This window comes from Diaphorina citri, unplaced genomic scaffold (genome assembly GCF_000475195.1).
Source record: "Diaphorina citri unplaced genomic scaffold, Diaci psyllid genome assembly version 1.1 scaffold3223, whole genome shotgun sequence".
Taxonomy (NCBI): domain Eukaryota; kingdom Metazoa; phylum Arthropoda; class Insecta; order Hemiptera; family Psyllidae; genus Diaphorina; species Diaphorina citri.
In genome coordinates this window covers 13,951-28,131 of record NW_007380634.1, presented here as the reverse complement: position 1 = coordinate 28,131, position 14,181 = coordinate 13,951, and the positions used below count along the sequence as shown (strand labels likewise).

Sequence of the window (14,181 nt, the reverse complement as noted above, 5' to 3'; positions counted from 1 at the left end):
TAGATAATCACTCAAATTGTGTGCCCAATTTCACGTCAATACTTAATCAGTCCATTGTTCACTGAAAAATCAAATAAGGGGGGCGAACACTACGGATTGTAGGTCGTTTGCGCCGATTTGATAAATTTTACCGAAGATTTTTTTGACCCTAGCATTTTATTTTAAAAATTACAGTGTAGTTTGATCTCTTTTAGTTCTCTCACTTAGTACCTTCTAGCTTCATGGCGTTAGTTACGAGATTTGTGGTTCCAGGTGTTTAGGAACCGAATTACAAAAATTGGACTAAATTTTCGGGACTGCCACCTCAATAACTTTCTAGATCTAATTATCTCTTTCCTTTCCCAATGTAGTGATATTTGTTAGTGTTGTAGTTTTTCCTTTATCCTGTAGTGATTTAGCATCAAATGTTTTTCATTATTTCTTATCAAATAATGGCTGTGGCAGAACTTTTCCCTTAGGCTTTTTAAAGTTTTTCTAAAATCATTTACCTTACCCCGGGAATAAAATGAAATTCAATTTGTAGAGTTTAAACTTAACATTCAAATTACGAAGTTTTGCATTATGATTTTAGAAACCAAATGTAGAAATTTGTATCATAAGAAATATTTATATTTTTATAGCGAATTTTTGTTCGACAGGTCGTACGATATTGGGAAAAGCAATACTCGTTACCTGTCGGATTTGTATTTTATCTTTCTCAATATGCGAGAAAAGTCTTCTGTCATTGCGCTTTCAATGGTTAGATACACTGTATGCCTATACTCTCGCTGAATGAATTGCGATCACATGATATAGATAGGTAGATAGATAGTAAGTTCACCAAATCATTTTTACATGCAATGTACGTCCCCTTGCCTTATTGACCATGGATTTATCATTCAACTATGAACAAATGTTTTTCGCAAGTCATTTCAGTCAAGAGTTCGGGCTAATGGAATGTTAAAATACAGCCTCTATCGACCAAACTATTTCAAGCCTGGAATCTTTTGGTCTGAAAATCTGTATGTTGCCTCATTCGTATAATCCTAGAGCTCTTAGAGATATTGGTAATTTCCATTTTTATATTCTAAGATATTTGTACATGTTTTTTTCATTAGTTTCTAGTTGGTCTGAAAATATTTTGTTCAATGTCTTATGGATTGTTTATTTCTCTTTTTTGTTAATTATGTTAGTTATTTTTCAGGTTATTTATTTTTTTCTTAGGTAAGTAGGGTTTACAAAACTGTCCAATTGTTCATCTTTTTCCGTTGATTTTGAAGCTTTTGAAACACTTCGCGATGGAATCCAATATCTGACTAGTATATTGGATCACAAATCTTGTGATAGAAAATGAACAAGCTCTAGAAGAATTCCTTTCAAGAATCTATTGAAACCAGAAAGTAGCGAGCAGTAACAAATAGTTATTTTATCTAGACCGTCAGTCAGTGAAAATCAGGTCGTTCAGCAAAATTTACAAAGGCTTGGCCAGATATGGTCCACTTTGGTAAACTAAACAAAACTTGACTTTGGTATCACACCCAATAAGAGTTGAGATATTCGCCAGTTCACTTCCCGCCAGGGGCGAACTTTGTCCTAAACCTAAAGGGATATGGCTGGATTTCCCCTACCCTTGTCCCAGAGGGAGGTTAGGAAAAGTCAACTAGCTCAGCCAGCCAATAAGAGTTGAGATATTCGCCAGTTCACTTCCCGCCAGGGGCGAACTTTGTCCTAAACCTAAAGGGATATGGCTGGATTTCCCCTTCTCTCTTCGATTTCGGGACGATCAGACCTTCTGAGCAGTTACAGTTCCCCCTATCAAACCTCTTAAAAAAAGCTTACGGGATAATCGAAAGAAAAAAAATCCCACTTTAATTAATTTTTCCCTCTTTTCTCCCCCTTCCAGGAGTCAGTCGTGAGTCGTCTCCCTCTTCTTCTTCCTGTGATATGGTGAGTGGCGGAGGCGGGGGTGGGGTGCATTCTCCCCCTCCTCCTCTGTCCAAGGTCACAGTGGCGACTCAGACAGGCCAGGAATCACCGGACCTGAGCTATGACCCGGACAAGTTATCTACTGATCCGCACTGTTACGAGTGTAAGGTGAAATACCGGGACCCCAAACCCAAGGACCTCGTCATGTACTTACATGCCTGGAAATATAAGGTGAGAAGAGTTCGTTTCTTACAGGTTCATGTTCTTCCTTTTATTTTATTTATCGTATGGACGTTTTATTTTTTCAAAGGATATACATAGAATACAGAACAAAGGAACATTTAACAAAAACAAAAGAAATAATAACACTTCTATCGACTTATAGAGGTAAACTCTGTAGCCAGGCAACAGCTTCTGAACTAAGTGTTTTGATATCCTCAATATTTCCCCTAAATGACAAAGATGGACAGTCATATCCCGGAATTCGAGTTTATGTTGAAATGTTTGTCTTGTAAATATCCCCTTTTGTCAGCCTAATTAGCTTAGTTGGTAGCGCGTCTGCCTTGTAAGCGCTAGGCCGCGGGTTCTATTCCTGCCCGGGGCAGATTTTATCCTGAACGAATAATGTTCGTTGTCGGAAAAGCGCTAGGCCGCGGGTTCTATTCCTGCCCGGGGCAGATTTTATCCTGAACGAATAATGTTCGTTGTCGGAACAGCTGGATTTCTCCCATCCTGTCTTCCTTCTCTCTTTGATTTTGAAACGATAAATCTAAAGACAACATTTTGATCTATTCTTCATTGACGAAAAATTATGAAAAATTGTAAGTACATGACTGTTTAGTGTAAAGACTACTGAGTTTCATTCGATTGCGCGACGTTAAAACTTTCGTTGAAAATCCGATGCAATATAAGAGCGTCGCGCCACTTTGTTGGTACTGCAACCCGCTAAAACTCGTTTTCTCTCAATTTTCAGGGACCCACTACTGAGTTTCATTCGATTGCGCGACGTTAAAACTTTCGTTGAAAATCCGATGCAATATAAGAGCGTCGCGCCACTTTGTTGGTACGGCAACTCGCTAAAACTCGTTTTCTCTCGATTTTCAGGGACCAGGATGGGGCTACCAGACCGAACTACCGGAGTGGGCCAAAGTGGACTGGATGGAGTCAGACGATTGATAAACGCCCCTGGCCCGTGTTGACAGTCGGGTCTCAACACAGCCCCTCCCTCACCCACCTCTGAACCACTGACAATAATCTGACTTGGGCCGCTGCCATGTCGCCTACTAATGCCCCGGGGACACAGCCCCTCCCTCACCCACCTCTGAACCACTGACAATAATCTGACTTGGGCCGCTGCCATGTCGCCTACTAATGCCCCGGGGGTCCCGTATTGAGACGCGGGTCCCATCATGTATCCTTGTGGTACACCCAGATGCAAAGTCGCATATTTATATCTCCATATGCAAAATTGCGAGATGCACCATCCTAACAATTAGGTTTTGCCTAGTTCACATGTATCCTTGTGGTACACCCAAATGCAAAGTCGCATATTTATATCTCCATATGCAAAATTGCGAGATGCACCATCCTAACAATTAGGTTTTGCCAAGTTCCAACTTGGCAAAACATTACTTGACATTAGTGGGCCCGGGGGTCACGTATTGAGACGCGGGTCCCATCATGTATCCTTGTGGTACACCCAAATGCAAAGTCGCATATTTATATCTCCATTTATGCAAAATTGCGAGATGCACCATCCTAACAATTATGTTTTGCCTAGTTCCAACTTGGCAAAACATTACTTGACATTAGCACAATGTGTTAGGTTTGATATCAAATGACTCCTATATCATAGGCAGCTTTTAGATCGATTTCTGATTTTCATAGATCAATTTTAGGTTATTTTTTAGCAAGTGTGTGATGTCATACTTTTGACCAGATTATGTGAAATCGTTTTGTTGTGTGTACATTACCACAGCATTGACGTTTTGAGCGTTAGAGATTCATTTTTAATTTTTTTGCAAAGTAAAGCCTTTTGCTTATTTCACTTCACAATACATGAGACATTTTGTCTTCGACATAATATATACATACGAGTATTTATTGCGCTTGAGGTTCTAAATTATGTTGACCAATGTTGGACAAAGGTTTTAGGCTTACAAAAGATGACAAAAATCCGAAACAACTGTGTTAGGTTTGATATCAAATGACTCCTATATCATAGGCAGCTTTCAGATCGATTTCTGATTTTCATAGATCAATTTTAGGTTATTTTTAGCAAGTGTGTGATGTCATACTTTTGACCAGATTATGTGAAATCGTTTTGTTGTGTGTACATTACCACAGCATTGACGTTTTGAGCGTTAGAGATTCATTTTTAATTTTTTTTGCAAAGTAAAGCCTTTTGCTTATTTCACTTCACAATACATGAGACATTTTGTCTTCGACATACATACGAGTATTTATTGCGCTTGAAGTTCTAAATTATGTTGACCAATGTTGGACAAAGGTTTTGGGCTTACAAAAGATGACAAAAATCCGAAACAACTGAAATCTGTAGATATTGTCAAGTTCTGTGATAAAATACTAACACGAAAAAGATAATTTAAAACCATTTAGTACATAATGTATTATGATTTACTCAATGACAGCATATTGATTACGATAAAAGACGTAAATAAAACTCAATAAGTTATTCATTTGAAATTCCTTCATCCCTACAAAGACTTTTGAAATTTGATTCAAAACATAAACCAAAATATCATTTTATTTCCATCTATTGTAAAATTGAGTAAACCATATGCGTTGTTCATTCCAATGTCCCTACTAATATCTGCATGTGATAGCTGATAGCATTAATGTATGAACACCAATAATTCCATCTTTGCTAAATCTTCACCTATACTATTTAAATCAGCTGCTTTTGCTAATAAAAAAACATTCCGGGGCTTGATCCCAAGGACCTTCTAGTGCCGGTCGCCACTGGTCAGCTAGTTATCTAGTCAAACATATTGGAGAACACGTCATGGGCTAAACCACTTCCCCGGTCTCGAGTGAAAGTTATACCATTGCCACACGAGTGTATAGGCTGACTAGTAAGTACTACCGCTATGGACCTGGTACAATCTGGAATCTACACTAGTAGTTGAATTCAATTAGAAGAGGGTTCAATAAAGTTTTACTCTTTCACTGGAGGTTATTGGAGGATAATTCAGGAAGTTAATCTTAGACGCTGTCAGCCATGTTAAGACAAAGAGAAAAAACCATACAGAGGAAGGCAGCAAACTCAGAACCAATCACAAGAGACGCCAATATTAAAGAACTTTATGAAGAAAAAGTGCATCATTGGGAAAACTAAATCAAAATAATGAGGTGCATTCAATCTACTTACTAGAAGTTACTAGGCTAACAAGGAAGTAGGCGTATGGGAATTTCGTAAAGCTGTGTTGTCCACACATAGTCTAAACCCCGCCCGTCGATCAACGAGTTGAATCTATGCTGTCGAGGTAGTGTACGGTTTCAGCCGACATCGATCGACGGCCATCGACTATGTGTGGACACAGATTAAGATCCCCATTTGATCTGATTTCCGAGATTTCGAGTCAAATTCTTGGTACTAATGTCGAGATTCCACAATTCTTGAGGAACACCATGTAATGTTATTTTTGAAATCCATTTCAAAAAATTGAGTCTAGAGCTTCATGTTTTATCTTTTTTTCTAAATTAACCATGTTCGACATATCACCATTAAACTTTGAAACTCGATTTTGTAAAGGGAAATTTTGCAGTTATGTGTCATTTGCGATACAGACCAATAGTTGACTTTGGTTTTCTGAATTTAGATCCTTTGGATGGTCCATATTGAAATAGGAATTGAGAAATTTTATTAAAATTAATTTCTTAAATTATATTTAAGTCCTTTGCCAAAAGCCCAGGAATACAGTACCAAGGGAAGCACATTTGATGGTGATATGTCAATAAATACTTCATTTTCCTCAATTTATTTTTTCTAAAATTTAAATAAACAGGGTTTAACTATTAATGTTTTCGCGATTAGATGTTGTATTGCAATCTCAGTATAAAGAAGGTAGAAAATAAAACATTGTATACTCAGCTAGTTCGCTATTTTCATCAATGGACCACACAAGTATGACGTAATTTTGGCCAAAAACTATGTAATAAATGTTTACGTTGATGAAAGTTATTAATGAACTTTCAATTAATTAATTAGATAATCACTCAAATTGTGTGCCCAATTTCACGTCAATACTTAATCAGTCCATTGTTCACTGTAATTTTGGCCAAAAACTATGTAATAAATGTTTACGTTGATGAAAGTTATTAATGAACTTTCAATTAATTAATTAGATAATCACTCACATTGTGTGCCCAATTTCACGTCAATACTTAATCAGTCCATTGTTCACCGAAAAATCAAATAAGGGGGGCGAACACTACGGATTGTAGGTCGTTTGCGCCGATTTGATAAATTTTACCGAAGATTTTTTTGACCCTAGCATTTTATTTTAAAAATTACAGTGTAGTTTGATCTCTTTTAGTTCTCTCACTTAGTACCTTCTAGCTTCATGGCGTTAGTTACGAGATTTGTGGTTCCAGGTGTTTAGGAACCGAATTACAAAAATTGGACTAAATTTTCGGGACTGCCACCTCAATAACTTTCTAGATCTAATTATCTCTTTCCTTTCCCAATGTAGTGATATTTGTTAGTGTTGTAGTTTTTCCTTTATCCTGTAGTGATTTAGCATCAAATGTTTTTCATTATTTCTTATCAAATAATGGCTGTGGCAGAACTTTTCCCTTAGGCTTTTTAAAGTTTTTCTAAAATCATTTACCTTACCCCGGGAATAAAATGAAATTCAATTTGTAGAGTTTAAACTTAACATTCAAATTACGAAGTTTTGCATTATGATTTTAGAAACCAAATTCGATAAAGAAGTAAAAAAAGAGAAAAAAAAAGAAAAAGAAACAGACTTAGGTACAAACAAACAAACAAATCAACAAGCAAACAAGCGTCTAAATATGTTAAAACGCCTTATGGAAAAGAAATACCTAGATAAAAAAATCTTATATTGCTGTACCCTTTATTTGTAATATAATTTAAATTAAGTAAATTAAATACCTAAGCATTTAAAAGTCGAAAAGTTGTGGAAATTTCAAAAGTCATATTTCGTAATAATAAAACCCAATTGCTGCAATCTGTAAAGAAAATTACCATTTTGTGCAATAGCATGTCCATCCCGCAGTCAAATCTTCAAAAGTCCTCCCAAGACTTACACCATTTTCCAGTCTCCCCATTTTCAAATCTGACAAGACACAAGAGGGGAAAACGAAACGAAAGGAAATCGGAAGGGAAATTTTACCCTGCTGAAATCAGTGGAGGACTATGTCAACGAGGACGAGCGAGCCTCGCCTAACAATAACAAAGGTGAGTCAAATCAGCAGGAAATTAGAAGAAATTTTTTGAAAAAATCGATAAAGAAGTAAAAAAAAAGAGAAAAAAAAGATAAAAGAAACAGACATAGGTACAAACAAACAAATCAACAAGCAAACAAGCGTCTAAAATGTTAAATCGCCTTATGAAAAAGAAATACCTAGATAAAAAAATCTTATATTGCTGTACCCTTTATTTGTAATATAAATTAAATTAAGTAAATTAAATACCTAAGCATTTAAAAGTCGAAAAGTTGTGGAAATTTCAAAAGTCATATTTCTTAATAATAAAACCCAATTACTGCAATCTGTAAAGAAAATTACCATTTTGTGCAATAGCATGTCCATCCCGCAGTCTCAAATCTTCAAAAGTCCTCCCAAGACTTACACCATTTTCCAGCCTCCCCATTTTCAAATCTGACAAGACACAAGAGGGGAAAACGAAACGAAAGGAAAATTTTACGACAGATTTTTATTGGGTGTAAAAAGATCACTTTTACTTACAGAAAGAAAAGGAAAATAAAACGATGTTTTTTCTTTCATTTCATTTTTGTTGAAACCAAATGTAGAAATTTGTATCATAAGAAATATTTATATTTTTATAGCGAATTTTTGTTCGACAGGTCGTACGATATTGGGAAAAGCAATAGAAACCAAATGTAGAAATTTGTATCATAAGAAATATTTATATTTTTATAGCGAATTTTTGTTCGACAGGTTGTACGATATTGGGAAAACCAATCTCGTTACCTGTCGGATTTGTATTTTATCTTTCTCAATATGCGAGAAAAGTCTTCTGTCATTGCGCTTTCAATGGTTAGATACACTGTATGCCTATACTCTCGCTGAATGAATTGCGATCACATGATATAGATAGGTAGATAGATAGTAAGTTCACCAAATCATTTTTACATGCAATGTACGTCCCCTTGCCTTATTGACCATGGATTTATCATTCAACTATGAACAAATGTTTTTCCTTCTGTCATTGCGCTTTCAATGGTTAGATACACTGTATGCCTATACTCTCGCTGAATGAATTGCGATCACATGATATAGATAGGTAGTAAGTTCACCAAATCATTTTTACATGCAATGTACATCCCCTTGCCTTATTGACCATGGATTTATCATTCAACTATGAATAAATGTTTTTTGCAAGTCATTTCAGTCAAGAGTTCGGGCTAATGGAATGTTAAAATACAGCCTCTATCGACCAAACTATTTCAAGCCTGGAATCTTTTGGTCTGAAAATCTGTATGTTGCCTCATTCGTATAATTCTAGAGCTCTCAGAGATATTGGTAATTTCCATTTTTATATTCTAAGATATTTGTACATGTTTTTTTCATTAGTTTCTAGTTGGTCTGAAAATATTTTGTTCAATGTCTTATGGATTGTTTATTTCTCTTTTTTGTTAATTATGTTAGTTATTTTTCAGGTTATTTATTTTTTTCTTAGGTAAGTAGGGTTTACAAAACTGTCCAATTGTTCATCTTTTTCCGTTGATTTTGAAGCTTTTGAAACACTTCGCGATGGAATCCAATATCTGACTAGTATATTGGATCACAAATCTTGTGATAGAAAATGAACAAGCTCTAGAAGAATTCCTTTCAAGAATCTATTGAAACCAGAAAGTGTTATTTATTTTTTTCTTAGGTAAGTAGGGTTTACAAAACTGTCCAATTGTTCATCTTTTTCCGTTGATTTTGAAGCTTTTGAAACACATCGCGATGGAATCCAATATCTGATTAGTATATTGGATCACAAATCTTGTGAAAGAAAATGAACAAGCTCTAGAAGAATTCCTTTCAAGAATCTATTGAAACCAGAAAGCAGCGAGCAGTAACAAATAGTTATTTTATCTAGACCGTCAGTCAGTGAAAATCAGGTCGTTCAGCAAAATTTACAAAGGCTTGGCCAGATATGGTCCACTTTGGTAAACTAAGCAAAACTTGACTTTGGTATCACACCCTTACCTCATAGTTACGATTGGACAGTTTTTCTGTTGAGTTTCTTGAATCTTTCATGTTACGTAGTGTAGTAATTTATTTTCTTTTTTGTCTTCAAGAACGTTTTTGTTGTAGAGTTAAAAAAGTATCATGAGTTCCCCCCAAAAAATCGAGTTTTAGATGTTTTGTGCAAAATGTAAATATAATAAATTAATAGAGTACATACATTTTTCAAAAAAATGTATTGTTTATTTTCTTCCGACCAATTTTGTTTTTCAGAATACAAACTACCTAATGCTGAAATATTATCTACCTGGGGTTACAAATATGAAGTACTGTTATCACATTACTGTTTAGCTAGAATTAAAACCAGCTTTTCAAATGGTCTCCAAAGACTAAGTGCCTACATCGGTATATTCGCTATTCCAGTTAGAAGAGTTGTAGATTTGGGACAAACAGTAATAACAACCCATTTCATGAACAAAAATTCTCGCTCTCACGTCAGACTGAAACAAATTTCGTCCAATCAGATTTTTGGAATTGATGCTTCAGTGAGCTCGACGAACATTATCCCATCAGGATAAAATCCGCCCCGGGCGGGAATTGAACCCGCGGCCTAGCGCTTACAAGGCAGACGCACTACCAACTGAGCTAATTAGGCTGGCTATAATGTTTGAGAACTTAATTTAATCGGCATTGAGAGCATTTTTTCATTTTAATTAATGATGCCTTCTTCTTTACGAGTAGACTTGACTATTAATTTTCCCGATTTCTTTTATAGTGGGAATTGCATGAAAAGAGGAGGAGGGGGAGGAGGAGAAAGAAGCAGAAAAGACCGAATTACCTACTTTAAGACTTCACTGATAAAATATACATTATACCTACGATATAAAGTTGATAACACACTGATATGTCAAAATACTATCTACTATCTAAGAACCTCTTCAGTTCTAGTGGCCGAACAAAATGGGTTCAAGTTTTAACTCAAAATTTTTACATTTAAGGTTAGGACACACATAACCTCAACTAGCAGATTGCCCGTGCTTCGCCACGGTCAAGATCGGTTTAGATTTTGGCAAAATCCTCTCTGATTGCACATCCAGAACATATCAGGAATATTCCTACCAAATTTCGACTTTCTAGGTGTTGGGGTTCTGGAGATAGAGCGATCAGTGTGTGAATGAGTGAGCTGAGTCAAAATCAGACAGACCTTTGGAGGTCGAAATCAGACAAACAAACAATCTTAAAGGAGTAAAAAGGAAATTTTACTGTCGAATTAAAACTTGGACCTCAGTTTGTTGGTCACTTGGTCTTCTAACTTCTTACATCGTTTACACAGAAGAGGTATATCTGTAATCAGGAGACTTGTCGATTTTTTTCCTTCTTCGGGTGTGGGTTAATATGCAGTTGATCAACGACCATGTGAGACAAAGTTTAAAATTTATCAGACAAAAATAAAATTTAAATTTACCCATAAACTTTAAATCAGATTTTTTTAGTTTAAATGAAATAAAATAATGAATGTTCTTTTACTCTTAATTTTATGTAAGTATCTTCTTTTTTCACAGTTTTTTTCTTTCTTTCTTTTTTACTTTCTTTCCTTTTTTCGTTCTGTTGAAATTTTCTGCTTTTTATTTCATTATACAATTTTTTACTTTCAATTCTGTTCGATTCAGGAAAAATTTTCATATTTATTTTTTGAGTATTAAAAAATCTGATAAATTAGAAATTTCAGTTTTACTCATAAATCAACTAAAGTTTTAATTGTAGTTTGTCAATTTTTTTCTACCTAACCCTAATTAACTCAGAATAAGTAGTGACAAAAAAGTTAGGGCCTTGCAAAATTATTATTATTAATATACCTATTTTCCCCTAATTGATGATTTTGTTGGGAGTTTAAATTTTATATTTGAGTGATGGTGAGTGATACATTACATTTGAGTAATGGATCTATGTATTTTTAAGATTGAAAAAGTGTAGATAGTTCTGTTCGGATTCGGATTATCAGTGAATTACTAGTAAACGGTTTTGTAGTTTTGTAGAACAAGGCTCTACATAGTCTAAACCCCGCCCGTCGATCAACGAGTTGAATCTATGCTGTCGAGGTAGTGTACGGTTTCAGCCGACATCGATCGACGGCCATCGACTATGTGTGGACACAGATTAAGATCCCCATTTGATCTGATTTCCGAGATTTCGAGTCAAATTCTTGGTACTAATGTCGAGATTCCACAATTCTTGAGGAACACCATGTAATGGTTCTGGTAAATGGTAGGTCTATAGTTTGTAGTATAGTATCAATATCTTCATTGATGAAACCTTACTCACGATGCGATAGCTCAGTATTATTGATTCTTTGAGAATCCACATTAACATTAACTCTAGATTCTCTATAAGATTGAATGATTTTTTTCACTTATCCGCAATGGCATGTTCCTGAAAGCAACTCCCACATTGCATCACGATGCGATGGCTCAGTATTATTGATTCTTTGAGAATCCACATTAACATTAACTCTAGATTCTCTATAAGATTGAATGATTTTTTTCAGTTATCCGCAAATGGCATGTTCCCGAAAGCAACTCCCACATTGCATTTTCGCGTTTCGCAAATATTTTGAGTGGACATCTCAAGATTTTTAAAGTAATTCCTCTATATGATGGCGTCGCAGCTCACTCAGACATTCAGGCTGGTTGAGATGAATGTGAGAAGACAGCTAGTTTGTCGCCGAACGGAGGATAAACCCCCATCAACCATTCAACCAATCGAAAGAGATCAAGAGTTTAGGTTTAGGTAGAACTGTAGAAGGGTTAGTTAGAGCTTAGAGGGAATGTCTGAGGCATTAAACTTCCACTCAAGTGTCCACTCGTTTAATTGTCCTATTCACTTTTATCTCGACAAATTTACTGTGTAAACTCATAGAGCTAGGTATTTAACCCATGTATTTTTGACACGGATCCAAATTAGATCGTACATCAAAACCCTATGCAATTCAAAACTTGGATTTTAGTATTGATCCGTGACAACCACTACACCACTGAAGTGAAACACCCTGTACACTGCGTCTGTTGAGAGTTCTCTGAGGGCATTCCACATGAAATAGCCTGTGGGCATACTACAACATACAAATTACTAGAGCTGGCATACAACTCAATATGTTAGACTCTACTCCATGTAGTTCTACATGTTGTAAACACATGTGTAGTGTTACAGCTACATGCTGTAAACACATGGTGCATTAGCAACTCCTGTAGCTCCATTGGTCAGTGGGTATCCCACTGGGTTTGCACTACAAGTGTTTGATAACTGATTGAGAATGCTATAGGAGACTGTTCGGGCTTTGTTTGCAAGTATGCTCACTGCTGATTAACAAACCTTTTCTTTCAAACCCTTTCTCGAGGAGGTTTTATTGTCCCAAAATCGAACAGAGGCGGACAGGATAGGAGAAATCCAGCTATTCCGATAGCGAACCCCATCTGTTCAGGATAAAGTGTGCCCGGGGAGAGGAATCGAACCCGCGACCTAGCGCATAAACTCACCTAGATATTGCAGATGCACAAAAAGTCCACCCACAGACTTAGGTGTAGGGGCAAACAGCCTTAAAGGAGGGGTTAGGCTTCCACGAATCTACCCTGATCTGACGGCAATCTAGGGCTTACAAGACAGGCTCGCCACCTTCCAAGTTAACTAGGCTGGCTGAACCTCTTTAACACGAACCTCTATAGAGTGTACAGACCCCGGGTCTGATAATGTCCTAGAACGGTCCGTATCAGGTTCCAAGATCGGTTTGAACTTGGAAGACCTCTCTCAGTAATCTTAGGTTTCATCTTTGATATGAACAAATGGAAGGAATGGTTTGATAAAAAGATAACCAAGGAGAAGATCTGGAGATCCACTAAAAAAGTTCGGTACCTATCAGAGACCCAGACAAGCTATGTATCTTTCCAAAACTACAATAAATATTAACTACCTGTAGGTACCGCGGACATAAACTTTCTCAATACCAAAAAAACTTTTACGAGACCTCCCATAGATTCTCATGATGGTTTTGTAAGAACGAATGGAAGTCTAATGGTGATGGAAAATGATGGTCTTTCGTAGGATTTGGGGTCACCCTTCTTTCTCCCCCTTTTTTAGTCCGTCCTTCCTTTATTATTACTAATAATAAAAGGTATAGTGGACGGACTATTGTATTCGCTTCGGTGTCGTCTGTCTGTCTGTCGGTCGGTCTGTCGGTCGGTCGGTCTGTCCCCATAGAGAAAACTTTTACGAGACCTCCCATAGATTCTCATGATGGTTTTGTAAGAACGAATGGAAGCGAGTTTTAGGTTTTAACGCGACGATTTTACATTAGGTTTCTAAGTGAGTTTGTCCCGCGATAAATCTCGAACGGTTTGTCTTTGTCCGTTTTTTATGGAATTTGAAGAAAATGTTCAATTGTTCAACAAGTAAAGAAAATTTTCTCATTCGATTTTGGACCCAAAAATCCCGATCATGCTTTTGGGGACCACGGAAGTACCCTTTTCGGAGTTCTACAATTCGCTGTAGAACTTATGCAGCGAGAAGATTTTTTAGCTGAATCTCCTTTAAGGATAAGATAGTTTTCTGTATTTATTAAAGTGTACTAACAGCATTGAGAAGTAAAATAATTGCAACGAAAGTTCTCTCAACTCTCTTGAAAGAACTTTTTCGAACTCCTCACGATCCAAGAAGGAGAACATAAGGAAAGATAAATGTGATTTCTCAATTTCTTTAGCCTTAAGATTCCATTTAAATTTACCATAAGCTTTAATCGGTTGACTTCTTAATTAGACAGTCAAAAATCACGCTCAACAGGTGTATCGCACGGGTCACACGGAACTGAAAGGGGACACC

General features: G+C 36.3%; 1 protein-coding gene and 3 long non-coding RNA genes across 4 annotated transcripts in view; all 4 read left to right on the top strand.

Annotated features, from left to right (window-relative positions):
* LOC103520102 (RNA pseudouridylate synthase domain-containing protein 2-like) overlaps nucleotides 1–3,199 on the top strand; it is a 7,529-nt gene extending 4,330 nt beyond the window's left edge. Inside the window, exons 2-3 of the mRNA XM_008485201.3 lie at nucleotides 1,883–2,136; nucleotides 3,010–3,199. Of these exons, the coding sequence (XP_008483423.2) occupies nucleotides 1,883–2,136; nucleotides 3,010–3,081 (326 nt within the window). The 3' untranslated portion in view covers nucleotides 3,082–3,199. The remainder of the gene's footprint in view (nucleotides 1–1,882; nucleotides 2,137–3,009) is intronic.
* A 355-nt stretch (nucleotides 3,200–3,554) lies between these two features.
* Nucleotides 3,555–4,842, top strand: LOC113471893. Its single transcript, XR_003394420.1, has 2 exons — nucleotides 3,555–3,730; nucleotides 4,100–4,842. It is a non-coding gene; the product is annotated as an uncharacterized LOC113471893 (long non-coding RNA).
* Nucleotides 4,843–7,922: 3,080 nt separating this feature from the next.
* On the top strand, nucleotides 7,923–8,303 carry LOC113471894. The gene is made up of 2 exons (XR_003394421.1): nucleotides 7,923–7,979; nucleotides 8,074–8,303. It is a non-coding gene; the product is annotated as an uncharacterized LOC113471894 (long non-coding RNA).
* A 55-nt stretch (nucleotides 8,304–8,358) lies between these two features.
* On the top strand, nucleotides 8,359–9,546 carry LOC113471892. The gene is made up of 2 exons (XR_003394419.1): nucleotides 8,359–8,815; nucleotides 9,014–9,546. It is a non-coding gene; the product is annotated as an uncharacterized LOC113471892 (long non-coding RNA).
* The last annotated feature ends 4,635 nt before the right edge of the window (nucleotides 9,547–14,181 follow it).